We start from the raw sequence: 22,203 nt of genomic DNA on the forward strand, positions 1-22,203 counted from the left end.
GAATAGAAAGGAAGGAATCCAGCTCAATACGTAGACTGTGCAACGGTACTTTATTTCAGCGATTAACCTCTTAAGGACACATGGCGTACAGGTACGCCCTGATATCCTAGTACTGGTGCATTTCCAATCACCGGCGGGCGGTGATCGGAACTGGGTGCCTGCTGAAATCAATCAGCAGGCACCCTGGGTCAATGTGGGGGTCCTGTGACCCCCCGTATCAACGATTGCTGCGGATTAACCACTTCCATGCCGCTGACAGCGGCATAGAAGGGGTTTGTGTTTGAGTGAGCGCATTAATTTCCCGCACTGCTGTGGCAGGGACTCGATGTCTCAGAAGGCAGCCCGATGCCGTGCAGATGCTGCCCAATGCCTTGCATGGCATCGGGACCTGCCTTCTACAGGAGCTGAGGAGATCCAGCCTCAGGCTGGGTCTTCTAGGCAATCTGTTTGTGTACTACTCACTGTAGTACACGAACAGGCAATGCATTACAATACAAATGTATTGTAATGCATTGCAGAGGGATCAGACCCCCAAAAGTGAACATCAGAAATAAAGTAAAGAAAAAAAAAAAGTAAAAAAAAAAAATGTTTAATAAAATAAAAAAAATTAAAAAGCCTCTTCTCCTTATTTTATAATAAAAAAACAGGGAAAAAAAAAACCACAGTATCGCCGCGTCCGTAATGACCAGTTCTATAAATATATCAAAAAGTAAAAAGCGATCAACAAGTTATACGCACCCCAAAATAGTGCCAAATAAATTCATCCCGCAAAAATCATACCCTACCCAAGATAATCGCCCAAAAACTGACAAAAATAAGGCTCTCAGACTATGGAGACACTAAAAACATGATTTTTTTGGGTTTAAAAAAAATGAAATCATTGTGTAAAACTTACATAAATAAAATAAAAAAGTTGACATATTAGGTATCGCCGCATCCGTAAGAACCTGCTCTATAAAAATGACCTAACCCCTCAGGTGAACACTGTACAGTTTTTTTTTTTTAATAAAAACTGTGTAAAAAAAAAGGAGATTTTTGTATAACTTACCAGTTAAATCTCTTTCTCGCTCTTCCTTGGGGGACACAGACCTTGGGTATAGCTCAGCTCCCTAGGAGGCGTGACACTAAGTAAAACTGTTAAGCCCCTCCTCCATCAGCTATACCCTCAGCCTGGAGATAGAGGCTACCAGTTGCGTGTCCAAGTAGTGAAAGGATAACAACCAATAACGGAAACAACCAGCCAGCAACCCAACGGGGCGCCAGACCATAACCCTGTAACCAAACACAGAAGGGTGGGTGCTGTGTCCCCCAAGGAAGAGCGAGAAAGAGATTTAACTGGTAAGTTATACAAAAATCTCCTTTTCTCGCCCATTTTCCTTGGGGGACACAGACCTTGGGACGTTCAAGAGCAGTCCAAGAAGGGAGGGACCACAAACCCAAGGCGGAACACCACCAGAGCATCAGGAAACCGCTGCCTGCAAAACCAGGCGGCCCAAAGCAGCATCCGCTGATGCATGCGTATGCACCCTATAGAACTTTGTGAAAGTGTGCAGAGAGGACCAAGTGGCTGCTTTGCACAACTGTTCAGCCGAGGCCCGATGCCTCTGCGCCCAGGAAGCTCCGACTGCTCTGGTGGAATGAGCAGTGACGCCGAAAGGCGGAGGTCTGCCCTTGGCTCGATAAGCCTCAGACACCGCCAGTTTAATGAAACGGGCAATAGCCACCTTGGAGACCGCCAACCCTTTGCGCGAACCCTCCGGAACCACAAACAGGGAGTCCGTGCGCCGAAAGGACCCGGTGACCTCCAAGTAAATCCTCAACGCCCTGACCACATCCAGACGGTGCAGTTCCCGTTCTCTGGGGTGGGAAGGAGAGGGACAGAGCGACGGAAGGACGATGTCCTCATTGATGTGAAAGGCGGAGACCACCTTTGGCAGGAAAGTCGGGACAGGCCGAAGCACAACCTTATCCTGGTGGAAGATCAGGAAAGGTTCGGAGCAAGAAAGAGCCGCTAACTCCGACACCCGTCGGAGAGACGTGACGGCCACAAGAAAGATGACCTTGCAGGACAGAAGGCGAAGGGAGACCTCCCGTAAAGGCTCGAAGGGGGCTGATTGGAGCGCCGAGAGCACCACATTCAGGTCCCAGGAAGGAACTGGAGGGCGGTACGGCGGAACAGAGTGAGCCACCCCTTGTAAAAAGGTCTTAATTGGCCCTAGAGGGGCCAGGGGACGCTGGAGAAGAATAGACAGCGCCGAAATCTGACCCTTCAGAGAACTGAGGCACAGCCCCAGGTCCAGACCCGACTGGAGGAAGGACAGGATTGTGGGAAGAGAAAACCGGAGAGGTGGGATGCTCCGGGACTCACAGAACCCCAGATAGGACCTCCAAACCCGATAGTAGATCCTAGAGGATACGGGCTTACGAGCCCGGATCATGGTGCGGACTACGTCCGCGGAGAAACCCCGTCGCGTTAAGACGGCGGTCTCAATAGCCACGCCGTCAAACGTAGCGAGCCTAAATGCTCGTGGAAGATCGGTCCCTGAGAGAGAAGGTCTTCCCTGGAGGGCAGTGGCCACGGTGCGTCTGCCAACAGCAACATTAGGTCGGCGTACCAAGACCGGCGGGGCCAATCCGGGGCGATTAGAATCGCGGGGACGCCCTCTGCCGCGATCCTCCGAAGAACCCGTGGCAGGAGGGGAAAAGGAGGAAAGACGTACAGAAGGGAGAATTCGCGCCACGGAAGGACGAGCGCGTCGGCGCCGTATGCCTTCGGGTCCCGTGCCCTGGCCAGGTATAGGGGGACCTTGTGGTTGAATTTGGAGGCCATGAGGTCCACGTCGGGGCGACCCCAGCGAAGACAAAGGGCTTCGAACACCTCTGGGTGCAGGGACCATTCTCCCGGGTCGATGGTGGACCGGCTGAGGAAATCCGCCGCCCAGTTGTCCACCCCCGGGATGTAAATCGCAGATAAGGCCGGCACGTGCGTCTCCGCCCAGAGGAGAATGAGGGTCACCTCTTGCATCGCTGCGAGTGCCTCCCTGATGGTTTATGTATGCCACAGCCGTGGCATTGTCCGATTGGATCCGAACAGGGTGGCCCCTCAGCAGATGGGTCCAGTGTCTGAGGGACAGAAGAATCGCCCTCAGTTCCAGAATATTGATTGGAAGTCTGGACTCCGATAGAGACCAAACGCCCTGGACGGACCGGGGAGGGAAAACCCCCCCCCCCACCCCCGTAAGCTGGCATCTGTGGTAATCACCAGCCAGTTCAGTGGAAGGAAGGACTTCCCCCTTAGAGGGATATGCAACCACCAGCCGAGGGAAGCCCGAGCCAGGGGAGGCAGAAGAAAGGTCCTGTCCAGACTCCTCGGTGATTTGTCCCAGGCCGACAGAATTGCCCTCTGAAAGGTGCGGGATCGGAATTGTGCGAACGGCACCGCTTCGAAACAGGCAACCATCTTTCCCAACAACCGCATGCTGGATCTGAGGGAAGGGCGGTGATGACGGAGGAGACTGCGAACCGACCCGCGAAGGGCCAGACGCTTGTCCGACGGAAGGCGGACCTCCGCCAACTCTGTATCCAGGAGCATCCCCAGGAAGATCAGCCGTCTGGAGGGGGTAAGGGAAGATTTGGGGTGGTTGATAATCCAACCGAACCGCGTCAGGGTCTCCAGAGTGAGTTCCACACTGCGGGATGTCTGAGAGAAGGAGGGTGCCTTGACCAGGATGTCGTCCAAGTATGGGAGAAGAAAAACACTTCTTGAACGTAGAAGGGCCAAGACAGGGGCCAGGACCTTGGTGAACACTCGAGGAGCCGTCGCCAGACCAAAGGGAAGGGCGACGAATTGGAAGTGATCGTCCCCCACCGCGAAGCGCAGGAAGCGGTGATGACATGGAGCAACCGGAACGTGGAGGTATGCATCCTGAATGTCGATTGAGGCCATGAAATCCCCTCTTTCCAGGGAGGCCACTGCGGACCTGAGAGACTCCATCCGGAATCTCTGCAGTCGGAGAAAACGGTTCAGGCGTTTTAGGTCCAAGATCGGACGCACTGAGCCTTCCTTCTTGGGAACCACAAAGAGGTTCGAGTAGAACCCCCTGAACCTTTCCGTCGGAGGCACGGGGGCGACGACACCCTTGTCCATTAGAGAGTGAATGGCCGCGAAGAAGGCGGCCACTCGTACGGGATCTCGCGGAGGACGGGATCGGAAGAAACGGTCTGGCGGAATGGACGCAAATTCGATTTTGTATCCGCAAGATACAATCTCGAGCGCCCATGCGTCTGAGATGTGGGCCCGCCATACGTTCCTGAATAGGAGAAGGCGGCCCCCCACCCGGGTGGGTGGGGGCGCACCTTCAGGCAGAGGGCTGCTGGCCTGTGGGAGCCCGTGCAGGCTGGGACTTGCGCCAGGTAGGTTGCGTCCGAAAAAACGGCTTCTTGCGTCTATCCTGGGCTGGGCCAGAGGAAGAAGAACTGGCCGCGGGTCTAGACCCGGTGGGCTTGCGAAAGGACCGAAAACGGGACGAACCAGCGCGACCACGGGGGGCGCCCATTGGCCTGGACTGGGGGAGGTGAGTACTCTTCCCACCCGTGGCCTCTGATATAAGTTCGTCCAGACGGGTTCCGAACAGGCGGGAACCCGTGAATGGTAGGCCGGCCAAAGAGCGTTTGGAAGCGGCGTCCGCCGCCCAAACCTTCAGCCAGAGTTCCCTCCTGACAGAAACTGCCAGGGCAGAGGAACGGGCAATGAGGGCACCCGCATCAAGGGAGGCCTCACAGACGAATTTTCCGGCCTGAACAATTAGTTGGGCTAAGGAACGGAGGTCCTGAACAGGGACGTCCGACCCTAACTCCCGTTCCAGTTGCAAACCCCATTCAGAGACCGCTTTGCCAACCCAGGCGGAGGCAAAGACCGGTCTAAGGGCCGAACCAGAGGCAGTAAATATGGCCTTGGAGAGGGATTCCGTACGACGGTCCTCAACAGACTGGAGGGAAGATCCGTCCTGTACAGGAATAGTAGTGCTTTTGGACAGGCGAGCCACGGGAGGATCAACCTTAGGCGGGGATGTCCACGTGGTCACAGAATCCGCTGGAAAGGGATAACAAATGTCCAGCTTTTTGGGTGTAATAAAGCGGACGTTAGGCCGAGTCCAAGCCTTGGATACCACAGAAGAAAAATCAGCGTGTATGGGAAAAACCTTGGAGGCCTGTTTGGGGCGGAGAAAGGACACGCCGGCCTGTTCAGAGCTGGGGGGGTCATCGTGTAGCTGAAAGGTATCACGGATGCTAGTGACAAGATGCCCCACCGCGGACGCCAATTTGGACGGAAGCTCTGAGTCCATGTCCACGTCCGAATCCGCCAGTTCTCCCTCAGAAAGCGTATCCCTTTGAGAGGATAGACTTGACTGAGCTCGCACGCATGGCGGAGAGAGCGAAGCATCTGGAGAAGATGTGCGCTCAACCCTTGAACGTTTCTGAGTATGCCGGGCCCTGGAAGATTCGCTGGGAGGCAGGGAACCAGTGGGGGCGGCAGAAACGGTAGTCCCAGCGGGTGCGACAGGGATTGTGGCAGCCTGCGGGAGAGGCGGTCTATCCACGAGACGGCCCACTACGTGTGTAAGGCTTTCCACCGCCTGAGACAGAGACCTAGCCCAGTCAGGGGGTTCAGAGGCACCGGGGGGCGCAGCGGGAAGCGGGCCCTGCACCGGGGCCTGACATGCAAGGCAATGCGGCTCAGATTGCCCACGCGGAAAAAGTTCCTTACAGGCGGTACAGGCATGGTACCAGGGTTTGGGGGCACCTGTGGGATCTGACATGCTGAAGTGTGGTTGTACTCTAATATAGAGACCACAAAGGGTTATAGCAGCTATGACCAGGAGGGTTAGGAGAGGGTTAACTGTCCTACCAGTGCCTCAGAAGAACGTCAGGAGATGGCCCAGATCAGCAGCAGCAGAGAAGCAGTGAACAGCAGTGAGCAGCAGAGAGCAGCAGAGAGCGCCCACAGAAGCCGAGCGATGTACACAGGAGGTTAGAGTCCCCCACCGTGTCCCAGCTTCCTGTCAGGAGTGAGGAAGCGCGGGAAACCTCAGCAGAAAGCACGGGGAACAAGCTCCGCCCCCTCCAGCGCTTGAAATGTCTCCTGTGAAGGAGAACGTAGCTCCGCCCCCAAAATGACGCGCGCGTAAGCCCCGCCCCCTGCCGGGACCGCTAAGCCCCGCCCCCCGTTCTCGGCGGGAAGGGGGAGAGAGAGAAGAGAAAAATGGAGTCAGCCCCGAATGAGGGGGAGGGGGGGGGGGGGGGAGAAAGATAGCAGCGTGGGGGGGAACGGCGTGGGGGTGCTGAGGATGCTGCTGTGCTGCATTGTCCTGCAGATGAGCGCTCAGAATGAGCGACCACGGGTGCCCCCCTTACCCAGAGGGGTAGATGCTGCAGATAGGGACGGGGTATGGGCTGGAATAGCCATCTCACCGTCCGACGTCTTCACCCTCAGTCCTTTCCAGCAGGGTCGCCCCTTCAGCCACTGGCACCGCAGTGGCAGGAAGCTGGAAGAGGGGCTTGGCGTGCGGGCGACCCCCTAGCTGGCGGGATGTAGGGGAGCCATTGCTGCCCAGATCCTCCTATTGCTTCTGTGGGGGAGGCAGCAGTGCAGATAAGTTGGCACTGGCGCAGCTCAACCCCGGGAGAGCAGAGAGGTCTAATGCGTCTCTGGTATCCCTAGGAAAAAATAAAATAACAAAATTAGAAGAAAAAGTAAAAATAACAAGGAGAAAACAGCCCTGCAGTAGCAGGGAGTGTCTTGCCTCCTTGGACACTAAGCTAAAACTGGTAGCCTCTATCTCCAGGCTGAGGGTATAGCTGATGGAGGAGGGGCTTAACAGTTTTACTTAGTGTCACGCCTCCTAGGGAGCTGAGCTATACCCAAGGTCTGTGTCCCCCAAGGAAAATGGGCGAGAAAAAGCAATTTTTTGTCACCTTACATTACAAAAAGTGTAATAGCAAGCGATCAAAAAAAGTCATACGCATCAAAAAATAGTGCCAGTCATCTCATCCCGCAAAAAAGGAGTCCCTACACTAGACAGTCGCGCAAAAAGTAAAGAAAACTACGGCTTTCACAATGTGGAGACACAAAAAAAAAATATTTTTTTTCTCAAAAATGCTTTGTTATGTAAAACTGAAACAAACAACCCCAAAAAGTCATATTTGGTTTTGTCGCGTCCGTGACAACCTTCTCTATAAAAATACCACATAATCTAACCTGTCAGATGAATGTTGTAAATAAAAAAATAAAAACAGTGCCAAAACAGCTATTTCTTGTTACCTTGCCTCACAAAAAGTGTAATATAGAGCAACCAAAAATCATATATAGCCGAAAATAGTACTAACAAAACTGCCACCTTATCCCATAGTTTCCAAAATTGGGTCACTTTTTGGGTTTCTACTCTAGGGGTGCATCAGGGGGGCTTCAAAACCTTATTGGCGTTCCTTTCCTTCTGCGCCCTGCTGTGTGCCCGTACAGCAGTTTACGACCACATATGGGGTGTTTCTGTAAACTACAGAATCAGGGCCATAAATATTGGGTTTTGTTTGGCTCTTAACCCTTTTTTTTTTTTACTGGAAAAAATGTATTCAAATAGAAAATCTGCCAAAAGTGTGAAATTTTGAAATTTTCTCTCTATTTTCCATTATTTATTTTGGAACACCTAAAGGGTTAACAAAGTTTGTAAAATCATTTGTGAATACCTTGAGGGGTGTAGTTTCTAAAATGGGGTAATTTTTGGGTGGTTTCTATTGAGTTAGCCTCACAAAGTGACTTCAGACCTGAACTGGTCCTAAAAAAGTGGGTTTTAGAAATTTTCTGAAAAATTTCAAGATTTGCTTCTAAACTTCTAAGCCTTGTGACATCCCCAAAAAATAAAATGGCATTCCCAAAATGATCCAAACATGAGGTAGACATATGGGGAATGTAAAGTAATACCTATTTTTGTAGGTATTACTATATATTCTAAAAGTAGAAAAATAGAAATATTTCCAAATTTTTTGTAAATTTGGATTTTTTTTTATAACTACAAGTAATCTTTTTTTACTCAATTTTACCACTGTCATGAAGTACATTGTGACGAGAAAACAATCTCAGAATGGCGTTTTAAAAGTTATCACCACATAAAGTGACACTGGTCAGATTTGCAAAAAAATGTCCTGGTCCTTAAGGTGAAAAATGGCCCGGTCTTTAAGGGGTTAAAAGATAAACATCCAGTTTGACGAATCCCCATCTACTGGTTTCGGGCTATTGTGATGTCTGCCCTTACTCATGACATGTCATGAGTAAGGGCAGACATCACAACAGCCTGAAACCGGTAGACGAGGATTTGTCAAACTGGATGATCATCTTTTAATCGCTGAAATAAAGTAGCGTTGCATCGTCTACGTATCGAGCTGGATTGCTTCCTTTCTATTGGATTTCTACTTACCCACATCCAAGTGCGGTTGTTCCGTGCTCATAGTAGATGAAGAGCAAGTGAGAGCCGTTTTGTCTTTTTTGCTGTGTACTAATGGATTGCAGGGTGGTTGTAATCATGGAAACAAGCAGTGTATAATATGATGGAAAAATGAATCCAGACAGCAAAAGGAAGCGGTATGGACAATCACAATACATTAGTGAGTGCCTTGTAATAACTTTCTGTACATGATAAATGCCACTTGCTGAAGTGAGACAAATCCTTTCAAGGGGTATTCCCATCTGGGACATTCATCACAAATCACTAGGATATGCCATCAATGTCATAAGTGTCGGTCCCAGATGTAAGACCCGCTTTTGTCTCTAGCATGGGATCTTTTAAAGTGAAAAGAGAACAGCCGCACAACTGTGGCCACCCTCCAGTCACCGCTATGGGAGTTACAAAAACAGCCAAGCACAAGTTCAGCTATTTCCAGGAGTCCTACAGCAGCAATCGGCGATGCAGTGGTGCTTGCACGCTCCACTCACCGCTATGGGACTATAGAAAACAGCAGGGGGTGCTTGCTGGGCTATTTTTGGAACTCCCATAGGAATAAATGGAGAGCAAGTCACGCATGCGCTGTGTGCCCTCCTTTATGTCAAGGGCCCCATTATGGAAATAGGACCCGTAGCCATCTGACATTGATGGCATATCCTAGCGATAATCCACCAATGTCCCTTTAAGCTTATGAAAAGGCAATGGTGTCTCCTTTCACTATTACAAGAAGCTACCAAGTCCTGCGCCACTGATTGCAAACCTTATGGATACATTCACACGGGACAGATCTGCTGAAGAAGTTTCCGAAAATCCAAATGAGGTTACTTCTGCCAACTCACTTGGGTCACAGAAATTTCTGCAACAAAACTGCCACATGGGAACACACACTTAGAGAAAAGTTGAGAGACCTGATATCTAGTATTGAAGCCTTCGGTATGTGTTGGCCATGCTGCACAGTAAACTATTCCCTAGTACACATCAATGGGTTCTTGCTAGTATAAGCCATTACTTCCTCACCAAGGGGGTGCCAGAACCCCTACAGATTTATAGTACTAGTTAAAGGGTACCTAACGTTTCATAAGACTCCCCCCATACACATGCACGCTCGGTGCAGTTGAACATGCCTGTGTTGTTGATGGGCAGTAAACCCCTGCTAGACATTTTCTGGTGGAGCCGAAAATATTGGGTGATGAAAACGAACATGCTCGGTGCTTCCTTCTCTGCCCGAAGAGTCAGGAGGCCCCCATATGCATAAGATAGTCGCCCAGCGATGCCGAAAGCGGTGGGTTAGACTGACTTTTCTCATGTATGGGGCGCCCTTCTCGCTGCACCCATTCAAATTATACAGGTACTAGAAACTAATTGTCTTCTACTGACAGCTGCGAGATAATCCTAATTCCTCTGCTGTACGAAACAGTTCCCTAGCATGAGAGGCAACGTATGACCCCACCAATCCCCCATTATGTACAGCTACTCTGGTCATGAGAAGCCTGAAGCCTACACTTCACAGAATGTAGCCAGAGGGTGCTCTTTACAGCACCCTACTGAAGCAAAGATGGCGGGTGCACCCACATCAAACTAAGGGTCGAAAGACTACCGGACAAGTGGGTGCACTTCTTTGCCTCACTTCAGTTAGCGTATCCCCCAACATAAAGACAGGTGCCTAATAAGGACCCTACCCAACTATCATCAAGGCTAAATATGAGGCTACTTCTGGCATCTGTACTCTCCCCTCCATGTATCAGGCAGACAGTGTCATACTTACATAAATTAAGCGGAGTCGAGACATTTGTTGGTGACCAGTAAGACTCCATGGAGGGTGAAGGAGACATCTTCAGCTTTTTGGTAGGTGGAGTGTGAGATGGACTAGGACGAGCGTGCCCTGTCAATGAGGGCTTGGGATGGTGGGGGGGTTCCATCTTGCCATGAAGGCGCACAGCATCTGGCTTTCGGGGAGAGCTGCCAGCCTCCATCAGTTTGGTATGGTGACCAACTTCAGAAGACAGAATACGTGGGGCACCGGCTTCAACAATTTTTATCTGGGTACTGTTTCCTGACCCGCTGGGGCATTTGAAGTGTGCGGAAGTCTCTATGGGACCTGTGCTGTCAGACAATTTTAAGTTACTCTCTACTGGCACAGAACGAGGACTGGCATCAGAGACCTCTTCAGAAGAGTCATCGCTCCCCTTGTCGACTCCTTCGGTCCTCTTGGTGAAAATGCTGGCTTCTTTTCCCTTTGACGTGCTTTGCTCTGTGCCAGGTTCTTTGGATGTGCTAACAGCAGCAGCTTTGGTAGGACCGTCGTCAGCGGCCGGGAAGGCTCCAGACAGTCTCTTCTTGAACTCGTCACTTTTGACTAGAGAGTTGAGAGCAGCAATTGCGTGACCTTTGGCATCCGGGTCATTCACTCCCAAGTGGCGCAAGTGAGCACGGGCATGGCTGGATAAGCCCTTTCGCGTCTCAAACCAAGCACCACAAAACTGACAGTCATTTTCTCTGCTGGTTTCACCTTCTACAGCTGTGAAATGAAGGGACGGGAAGAGGGAAGGTGGGGGAACCACAGACAACACAAACGAAATGAGGAAATGGGTGAATAATGAAAGATGATGCATGAAAAATGTATACATGAATTTAAAAAATATATAAGAACGGGTTTATGGATATAAGGAAATAATGCAAGGGAGGAAAGAGACGAAGGAGGTGACATGCGACAGAGAGAGGAGAGGATGGAAACAAGGGAAGAAGAAAGGAATGAAGTAAGAAAGGGGCAGAATAGGCTGTATAGTACAAGAGGTGCCTGCATCAAACCCACCCAAAAGCCCTGAAAAAAAAAGCCTGTGGCCAAAGAGGGCCCCCAACACCACTCACTCAGATTCAGAGGCCCGTCCTCCACCCCCCATTGGGCCTTGGGGGATCCGGGCTGGGGGCTTGCCACCTTCTTGGCCCCCAATAAACTCTCGTCTTTCGGCAGCTTGCCCTGTTTAGCCAGCTCGTTCAGCAGGTCAATGGGGGCCCCACTGCTCTCCGACTCTGGCACCCCGAGGTGCCGCAGGTGGGAGCGCGCGTGGCTGGATAAGCCCTTCCGGGTCTCGAAGCATGCTCCGCATAACTCGCACGTAGTGGGACCTGGGCCTGGCAGGGGTACCAATCACAAACTGAGTTACTGAGAAGGCCGAGGGCATTTCTACTAAGAAGCCTTACAACCCTGCAACTACTGCAAGATGATTTTCTGCTAAAAGCCGGACTTAAAGGGGTTGGCCGGTTTATATTACTAACACACGTGCAGCTAGTAATAAGCATTATTGAGCTATCGGCATGGACTTCTGATAGCTTGATATGAACCTGGCTGTGGTCGCTGGTGGAGAGTTCTGCCCATGAGTGGTCTCCATTCACTCCATGCGCAGTCCAATTCCAGTGTAAGTGAATGGAGTACGCTGATGGGCAGAGCCCTCGATCAGCGGCCATGTTTCTAGCGCAGTATTTGCAGGCAGGTCAGGGGTTAATATACATATTAAACTATCGGACATCAGCATCAATAGCTTAGTAGCCATTACCAGCACGTGTGCAGCTAGTAATATAGACAGGCCTATAAGACCCACACATCAATCTGGATCATGGGAAATGCTTATATTCTGCAGACATACAATTAATTCATCATGTATCTAGAATCTTATTTAATATCATTTACCCTCGCTGAGGTCATAAAGGCACGAGAAGGCCGCAGCACTCAAAGGAGCGCCGGTACATTCTCATCCAGCTGTTCACCGGGGGTCCCGGGTGTCAGACCCCACTGTATCCAGAGGATAGGTCATCAGTATTAGGCCTCAGTCAAACATACGTGGATTTTCACAGACCACGGTCCGTGAAAACCCGTCCTGCCGAGTGCACAGCGTTATTGGTTGCTAGGACACCGTGCGATTCGTGCCGCTGTACAGTAATACACTCATATGATCTATACAAGTGTATTACTGTACAGCGGCGGCGAAGGCACAAAGCACTTGGCATCACAGCAACTAATAACGCTGTGCGCTCGTGCACTCAGCAGGATGGTTTTCATGGTCCGTCAAAATCCACCTGTGTGTGAATGAGGCCTTAAAGTCTTGGAAAACTCTTTTAAGGTCCCAAATCTGCCCGTATCAATCAGTCCCTGCGGAGAATAGCAAACGAAGATCTATCTTACCGGGACATGAGACTGGGGCTAATCAGGCACTGATGATGCCACTGCACACCCACTGCTCTTGGGGCGAATATGGGGTGTACCAGCTTAATCGGCGCATGTGCCCAATGCTGCTGCAAAGGAGTTCTGGACTCTCACAGTAGGTTTGGTTTTTATGTGTTATTCTGCGCAGGAAGAGACTGGTTTTGTGGGGGCAGATTTGGGACCCAAAACCTCAGCCGTCTAATGGCAAGGGCTGGCGATTTGGTGGTGCCAGGATCTGCCACAGAAATCAGCGTTGAATCCTAGATGTGTGAACTTATCCTAAGAGTAACTCGCATGTAGTTTATATGAAAAACATTGAAATAAGACATAATGACTGTCTACTGAGCAAAACCTACAGAGACCATACCAAGGAAATGACTTCAGTGAATTACACTGTAAAACCTGGCAGACTGCTGGATTATAGATAGGACTTTATTATTCGTCCCCTGCAATGGAGGCATGGTAGCTGTCATAAGGGTATTCCCATAACAGACAATGGGGACATATCGCTATAATATGCCCCCATCATCTAATAGGTGCGAGTCCCACCTCTGGGACCCACAATTACACTGAGAATGGAGCGAGGAAAGGTGGTGGAGAGCGCAATGCGCAGCGCGCTCCCATTCACTTGCATGGGGAGAGCACTTGGCGGTGGCCAGACCCCAGGAATCCCGGGGTCCTTTAGCCACCACTTTGCCCACTCCATTCTCGGTGTAGGTGCTGGTCCCAGAGGTGGTACCCTCACCTACCAGACAATGGTGGCATATCCTAGCGATATGCCCCCATTGTATCTGATGGGAGATCACCGCATGTAGCCAATAATCCACCTATATTTAGCTAAGGGGGTATTCCGAGCTGATGACATATTTCTATAGGGGGGAAATCAGAGCTCTCACAGTAGGTTTGGTTTTCATGTGTTATTCTGCGCGGGAAGAGATTGGTTTTGTGGGGGCAGATTTGGGACCCAAAACCTCAGCTGTCTAATGGCAAGAGCTGGCGATTTGGTGGTGCCAGGATCTGCATTGAATCCTAGATGTGTGAACTTAGCCTAAGAGTGATACTGAGAATGAAGGGTTCGAAATACTGAATCAGCACAGCTGCGCTCCAGCCAACGAGCTGTAAAAGGACTGGTGCTGCAATGCCATATCCTAGCAATATTCCATCACTTTACAAGATGGGAACTCCCCTTTAAAGGCTCCATTCACACATCCGTGTGTGTTTTGCGGATCCACAAAACACAGACACCAGCAATGTGCGTTCCGCATTTTGCGGACCGCACATCGTCGGCACTAAGAGAATATGCCTATACTTCTCCGCTATTGCAGGCAAGAATAGGACATGTTCTATTTTTTTGGGATCAAGATTGCGGACCCGTGCGGCCCCATATAAATGAATGGGTCCACAATTCCATTCCGCAAAATGCAGAACGGAATTGCGGATGTGTGAATGGAGCCCAACACCCACATATAAGATGGGTGTGCATTTGAGGCTCTGTACACACTATGTGCCCTTTCCAATGTCTGACTGGATTCTGGCAGATACCCTGACCAGTGGATGCTGCTCTAGCCCAGCAGTCAAAGGCAATAAGAATTCTCACGGAAGTCATTCCAACAATAAATTTATATTTAAATGTCCTTTACTGCTTTGTGTCCAAAGACCTCAATCTACAGTGTCTGAATCCTGCCCCATAAACATCTATGGGAGATTCATTGGAGGCTTCGCACAACTGGTGTGAAAGGGAAAATGGAGCCGCTGCTCTAATATTCAATATATAAACCTAAAATCTCCACCACTTCACAGTCGCTCCAGTTGTGATAAACCCCTTGCCCTCTAAAATGCTTAAAGAGGACCTTTCATCTGTTTTAATTATAGGAGCTAAATACCTGCGCTTGCTGATTATATTAATATATATATATATATATATATATATATATATATATATATATATATATATATATATACACACACACATATACATACACACACACACACACACATATATATACACACACACACATACATACACACATCGCCCCCTAAAGTTTTCCCACTCCGTATGTTAATACTGAGCATCGGGAACAGGGAGGAGAAGCCAGGGTTTCTCAATGGGCGTCTCCTTCTCCCCGGCTGTGACTGGATCGCGGCACAGCCAGGGCAAAGAAGACACTCATTGAGAAACCCTGGCGTCTCCTCCTCCCTGTTCCCGATGCTCAGAATTAACATACTGAGTGGGAAAACATCAGTGGAGCATAGGGGCAATGTTTAAAAAATATATAAATAAATGGGTGGCAGCATCAGCAGGGTTGTTGCAGGTATCCAAATATCGATACCCAATCGATACTTTTGTCCCGGTATCAATACGATACCAGGATTTGACATTTATCAATACTAGGCTGCCCTACTGAGAAGCCTAGCATAGAGAACATGAGCGCGCTGCTGTCAGTGCGCTCATGTTCCCTCAGCAGCACAGGGGAGTAGGAGTCACTCCCTCCCCTGTGCCGCCGCTGCTGCCAATAAGAAGAGAGAGAGTCGGAGGAGGGGCGGGCGCACTGCGCCACCAATGATAGTAGAGGACCTTTCATGGGTCCAAACATTGTAAACCATCAGGATATGTAGAGCGGCACCCAGGGATCTCACTGAACTTATTATTCCTAGGTGCCGCTCAGTTTGCCCGCTGTGGCCCCGGTATAGTCTCCAGATCTGTATGCTAATTGCTAGCATCGGAGCAATGGGGAGGAGACTGTCCAGCGCTACAGCCAGGGAGAAGGAAAGGGCAATCGCCTCCCAATTGCTCCAATGCTAGCAATTAGTATACAGAGTGGGAGAATATACCGGGGACCTAAGCGGGCAAACAGAGTGGCAAGGCACTCAGGAATAATAGTAAGTGCAGTGAGATCCCTGGGCGCCGCTCTACATATCCTGATAGTTAGTTTACAATGTTTAGACCCATGAAAGGTCGTCTTTAACCTTTAATACAGGAGGCGGGTGCCGGCAGAAGACACATAGCCGGCACCCTGCCTGTGACAGGGAGCTGCGATCAGCGGCACCTGAGGGGTTAACTGCCGCTGATCTGCTGCCGACACCCGCCTCCTGTATTAAAGGTTAATTATCATTGTTGGCTGCCGCTTGAAGAAAATTACCTACAGGGACAACCAATGTCATTTACTGTAAGAAAGAAATATGAAGTTAAGGCTGTATTACACCAGCCGATCAGCCAGACAACTGTCGGGAGGGAAGCGTTCCTTCCCGGCAATCGCCTGCTCGTCAGTGGAGTAGTATAGGGAGTAGCCATCGCTATGCCATCGTTCATCTCCATTGCGACTAGTTGTTTGCCAGTTCAGATCGTGATTACACGGCACAATCTACTGCCGGCAAGCGATTTTTAAAAACCTGCTGAAAGATTCCAATTGCCCGATGAACGAGCGTTTGCTCGACGGATAATCAGCGGCAATATTACACTGCCAGATCATCGCTAACGGGCATTACTATGAACACTTGTCAGCAATGTTCTGTCCTGATAATCGGTGGATGTAATCCAGCCTCAAGTCTCTGCAGGCCCCTCTCCTCCCAGCACCCGTCTGCACAACCTGATCACTGTACGACTTGTCATCACTTCCTGCCACTGCTGGGTGTAGCAGCCATGTGGGTGACACCTGATGGGTCTGCCGACCTCTGTAGCCCGATACAACTTCACACATCAGATCAAGGACAAGTCTTATGATTACACCAAATGATGAATCAGGATTTCCCACTAGCAAATCTGCAGACGGCAGGTTATAGAGCAGGAGGAGCTGAGCAGACTGACAAAGTTCTATGCAAAGGATCCAGTAAAACGTGTAAGGCTCCTTTCACACCTGCGTTCAGGTGTCCGCTTGTGAGCGCCGTTTGAAGGGGCTCACAAGCGGCCCTGAACGCAGCCGTCTGGCCCTAATGCATTCTGAGTGGAGGCGGATCCACTGAGAATGCATCCGTCTGCCAGCGTTCAGCCTCCGCTCCGCTCAGTGAGCAGACACCTGAACGCTGCAAGCAGAGTTCGGGTGTCCGCCTGGCCGTGCGGAGGCGAGCGGATCCGTTCCGACTTATAATGGAAGTCAATGGGGACAGATCCGCTTGAAGATGACACTATATGGCTCAATCTTCAAGCGGATCCGTCCCCCATTGACTTTCAATGTAAAGTCTGAACGGATCCGCTCAGGCTACTTTCAGACTTAGAAAAATTTTCTACGTTATAATGCAGACGGATCCGTTCTGAACGGAGCCACCGTCTGCATTAATATGAGCGGATCCGTTCAGAACGGATCCGATCGAACGCAGGTGTGAAAGTAGCCTAATTTAATCATGTACATCCCTGCTCTTTCTATGAGTCCAGAGGGTGTGATGGCCTTCCTTGTATGACCGTCACCGGCTAATAGGACCGCCCACTGGACTCCTAAGACAAAAACAGATATCAATGACTAAAATACTGAATCTTTCCCCACAATTCAATGTGCTCAGCTCCTGCTGCTCCATAATCTGCAGTTTTCAGAAAGGACTGTACAACATGACAGGTTCCCTTTAAGATTTCCCACCAAATATCACCACATGCGTAACATGGCAGAGAGCAGTTTTCCCATAAATCTATCAGATAAGAGAGCTCCTGGTCCCTGGAACAGAGGGGTGCATGCGCGCTCACATTTGTTTATGGCCTATCAACATACTGCAAATGTATAAAAGACTCCAGCGCTCCAGGGAATTATGATGCAATGTGTGATTTCCTGAGGGACCTTCATCAAACAAATACTGCTCGGAGAAGAGACGTAAGAATCAGCGCCTGGAAAGTCTGGAGTCACACATGGAAATGCATCAGAATTCCTTCCGTTTAGGGCCATTCACACAACTGTATATGTGTCCGCATCCATTCTGCAATGTTAGGGAACCATTCAGTCAACGAAGGTGCAAAAGACGCAAACAGCACACAGAGTTACGTTGCCCCACAAAAAAGATAGAACTTTTTCTCTTGTCGCAATTGCGGACAAGAATAGGCATGTCTATCATAGGGCCGGCCGTTCCGCAAAATGCAAAACAAACACGGCTGGTATCCGGGTTTAGCCCACCGCTGATACGGTCGCCTGAATGAGCCCTTATATTGTCTTTACATGGTGGGAACCCTAATGCTAGCACCAATGCTTACAGAGCAAGACATCTTTGCAACTGCCCTGTAAAGAGACCCTGTCACTATGGCAGACCTCTTACTGTTCATCCATTACAACCACAGCCCCCCACAGTGTCAAACGTGATCCCCCCAAGAGACTCCAGAGGACTAGGTAGGGATTTCTCTTCAGAACCAGTTTGACACTATGGAGGCAGTATCACGGACTTAAGCCCCTTTCACACAAACGAGTTTGCCCGCGCTGGTGCAATGCATGAAGGGAACGCATAGCACCCTCACTAAATCCAGACCCAGTCATTTCAATGGGTCTGTGTACATGAGCGTTGTTTTTCACGCATCAGTTCTGGGTTTTGTGAGAATTGCAGCATGTTCTATATTCTGTGTTTTTCACGCAGCCCTGGCCCCATAGAAGTGAATAGGGCTTCAGTAAAAAACACATCGCATCTGAATGTAGTCTGGTGACGCAGTGCGTTTTTCACTAGTGATGATTTGTAAACTGCGCGTGAAAAAAACATCAAAGCTGATTGCACCCGTGCGGAAAATCTGAACGCAATTACAAAACTGACTGAACATGCTTGTGAAATGGTCCAAGTTTCACTGAACGCACCCTTACACAATCCGTATCGTTCGTGTGAAAGAGGCCTTAGAATAAGGGCTCATGCACACGACCGTTGTTTTTTGCGTTTTTTTTTCCCTCCGATATAAGTCCTCTTCCGTTATTCCACAAAACATATCCATATGGTTTCCGTATGCGATCCGTTTTTTTTTGCGGATTGGAAACGGAAACAGTAACTTATTAATGACCAAACACATGAGAAAGACATGGCATATATACGGATGTGTTCCGTGTGCGTTCCGTATTTTTTGCGGACCCATTGACTTGAATGGGGCCTCGGACCGCGATTTGCGGACATTAGGACATGCACACTGAGTACCTTTCGTTGTTTTTGTGGACCCATTGAAGTGAATCGTTCCGCATACGGTCAGCAAAAAAAAATAAAAAATGGAACGGAAGAGGAAAAAAAAAAAATACGTTTGTGTGCATGAGCCCTAACGGTTAGTTGGGAATCACATGTGCACTTTTTAATCAAGTTATTTGAGCCAAAGACAACAGTGGATACAGAGGAAAGTAGATGTAGGAGTCTTGCCTGTTTTTTTTATTTTATCTACTCAAGGCTTTGACTCAAAGTTTGTATCAAAAACTCCAGGTGTAATTGCAGCCTTAAAGGGGTTGCCTCACCTCAAACACTGGTGGTGTATGACTACCAATGTCAGATAGGGCCCCCCCAAATAAACTCTTTTGGGAAGTCAGCTGCGACACTACATAGCTCCATCCATTGTGCGCTGGAGAGAGATGTAGTTCCGGCACCACTGCAGAATAGCTGATGGGTGGGGGTGCGGCGTGTCGGACACATGCCAATCAGGTAATGATGATTAATCCCTAGGAGAGGCCATAATGTAAAAGTGCTAGAAAACCCCTTTAAGGCTGTGCAGTTGGAAGCAGCCGAGCTAAACTGCACTACATAAGACACACTGATCACCTACCTTTAGAGTCTTCGGTTTTCTCTCCACTCTGATCCGATGCCATTTTCTCTACCTGGCCCCGATCTGGTTTCGAGATTTGTGGTCGCCCCAGATCTAATGGAGACCCATCATCCTCATCGGACAGTGCTGAGAAGGACGTGAAAAGAGGATAGGGAGGGGGTGAGACAGGAAACAGACAATGCAGTTACCACCAGCAGTAAGGTATAGTCAGGTAGCAAGACAATGAGATCTGCTCGGCACGGATCAATATTGGAGATGGGGCGGAGGGGGTTAGTGATTGGCTTCCCACAATTCTTGTCGCATATGAAAAATACAAAGAAATATGTGAATGGTAAGAGACGCGTGGTGCATAGTTCATAGACCCCACTCGTGTAAGACGGACATGGAAGCAGCATGGCATCTGTGGCACTTAAGCTGAATGGATGCAGATGTGTCTATTTATCCCTTTACGTCACTTATATCACAGTCACAAACTGATTATAGGGCGCTCTGCCCCGCAGCACCACCAAGATTATCTATCCAACATGCGTCCCCTCCTGTCCAAGGACTGATGCTCACAATTACAGACTACTTAACTTTGATGACGGTCTCTTAGCTCTCTAGATGCTGCGGTCAATAGCGACTAGGAAAGAGCGAATCGACTTCAGATGAAACATCCGAAGTCGATTCGCATATCTAATACTGCTCCGTACAGTATTAGAATGTATTGGCTCCGATGAGCCGAAGTTATTGCTTTGCATAATACCTTAATAAATGAATTTGTACTGTAAAAAACAATTTACCGAAATCGGGTTCGGTGCCAAGTGGTACCTTCTAAATGATAACTTCGGCTCATCTGAGCCAATACATTCTAATACTGATATATACTAATAAAACAAAGTTTTATGCAAATCGACTTCGGATGTTTCATCAAAAGTCAAGTCGCTCATCTCTAATAGCGACCGAAGAGTCTAGGGAGTTAGAAAGACAGGACTCTACGTCACCATGGCAGACAGGGGCCTGACAAAGCCCCCCCCCCCCCCCCTCAGAACAAGCAGCATACACAGCCTAATAGACTGCCACCAGTACAGTGATATAATGGCTGTGGTATACAAGGTATACTAATTTACTATAAAGTGATCTCCGCTAATGTGAATTAAAAGAATAATAATCTGGATCCGTCTCACAAATGCATTGCAAGAATGGATCCGTCTCTCTGCTCGTCATGCGGACAGACGGATCCGTCTTGCATTTTTTTCCCCACATTTTTACTGGTCTGCGCAGGCGCAGTCCGAATCCGGCACTAATACATTCCTAGGGGGAAAAATGCTGGATCTGGCATTCAGGCAAGTATTCCGTTTTTTTTCGCCGGAGATAAAACCGTAGCATGCTGCGGTTTTATCTTTCGCCTGATCAGTCAAAACGACTGAACTGAAGACATGCTGAACGGATTGCTCTCCATTCAGAATGCATGGGGATATGCCCGATCAGATCTTTTCCAGTATAGAGCCCCTGTGACGGAACTCTATGCCAGAAAAGAAAAACGCTAGTGTGAAAGTAGCCCAAGCGGTGTTATTTTGTAAAAGTGGTAACATCTCAGGCCGCAAAAAAAACAAAAACAAGCTACATACGAGTACATAAACGCAAGAACTTCTGGCTCTTGGAATGCGGCAACGTAATGAGACGTGTTGATATTGTGCAAAAGTAGTAAAAAAAAAACAATATGGCAACAAGGCAATTTTATGTTTTCAAAAGAAAAGTTAAATTTTTTTTATTTCCAACAGTAGCAAAACATAAGAAAAACTATATAAACTAAATAAACTTGGTACCGACCTCAAACTAACCAGCACTGCGCTTTTACCACAATTCGCAATAATAATCCCCCCCACAAAAAAAAAAACCAAAAAAAAAAACACGGACTTCATCTTTGATCAGAACTTCTTCAAGGCTGCAACTGCCCCATGTAAAAAGGGCCCTAAAATGTAAAGGCCCTACTACGTCACATTTTTTTTGAGACCGGGCCTTCATGGGAACGCTTGTTTCCCGTTACTGGCCCGTAGATACAACCGCCTGATCAGCTGACAGACTAAGAAACAGACACAAAAAAAAAAAAGGCGATCAATGCGCTCGTCCTGCCCAATACTATCCTAAAAGTCCCCCCCAAACACATTAGCAGGTTCGGCTGACAGTCTAATAATGTGTACGGGGCGCTCCCAACTCTCCGCTGACAAATTGGGCAAAGTGAGCATTGTACCTAATACCTTTGTGCTCACAGGAGATAGGCTGCCGCCGGAGCTTTCTCCTCTCCTCCACTGAAGACACGTCCAGCCAAAACTGAACATGTGTGTGTATGGGAGAGTTGGAGGAGGCGATCGGTAACCTTCCTGTAACCTGTACACTCAGCTGTCCGACCAGTTGTTGCCCAGATCTTATCACTGGGATAACGTCGTCTCCGGGTGTTGCCACCACACAGGACATTCGTGTACTGCACAGCTTCCTTACGTATGGTGCAATCTACACCACAAACCTATCTGGACCCGCTCTCCCCCTCCCCCCCAGCAAAATAAAACTAAAAAGAGGCACCCAATCTTACCAGAGGCTCCCAGTATGGGGCTGTGGGGGTTTTACGGGTCACCTGAGCCTTGTGTACACAAGAAGGGAGAACTTTCTAATCCAAACCAATATATCAAAAGTAAAACAAAGGACTGGCTGTCTGCTGCGGGCGGCTGAAGACTGAGGAGGCTTTTGTTGACTCCCCGGCACTGTGTCAAGATCTGTTTGCAGTCAGTGAATGGGAACATTTTCTATCCAGAGTTCTCCTGTTCCTCACAGCC

The 22,203-nt window shown here is 49.1% G+C and overlaps 1 protein-coding gene across 6 annotated transcripts in view; it reads right to left on the reverse strand.

Annotated features, from left to right (window-relative positions):
- The window catches only part of WIZ (WIZ zinc finger), a 73,397-nt gene that overhangs the window by 14,921 nt on the left and 36,273 nt on the right, over positions 1-22,203 (reverse strand). For 4 of the 6 annotated variants that reach the window (XM_044279070.1, XM_044279072.1, XM_044279067.1 and 1 more), the window contains 3 exons: positions 19,391-19,516; positions 11,364-11,627; positions 10,261-11,013 (listed from right to left, as the gene is read on the reverse strand). In XM_044279070.1, coding sequence (XP_044135005.1) covers positions 10,261-11,013; positions 11,364-11,627; positions 19,391-19,516 — 1,143 coding nt within the window. The remainder of the gene's footprint in view (positions 1-10,260; positions 11,014-11,363; positions 11,628-19,390; positions 19,517-22,203) is intronic. The other 2 variants (XM_044279071.1, XM_044279073.1) reach the window with 2 other exon arrangements.

The sequence above is a fragment of the Bufo gargarizans genome, chromosome 2, assembly GCF_014858855.1.
Source record: "Bufo gargarizans isolate SCDJY-AF-19 chromosome 2, ASM1485885v1, whole genome shotgun sequence".
NCBI classification, from domain to species: domain Eukaryota; kingdom Metazoa; phylum Chordata; class Amphibia; order Anura; family Bufonidae; genus Bufo; species Bufo gargarizans.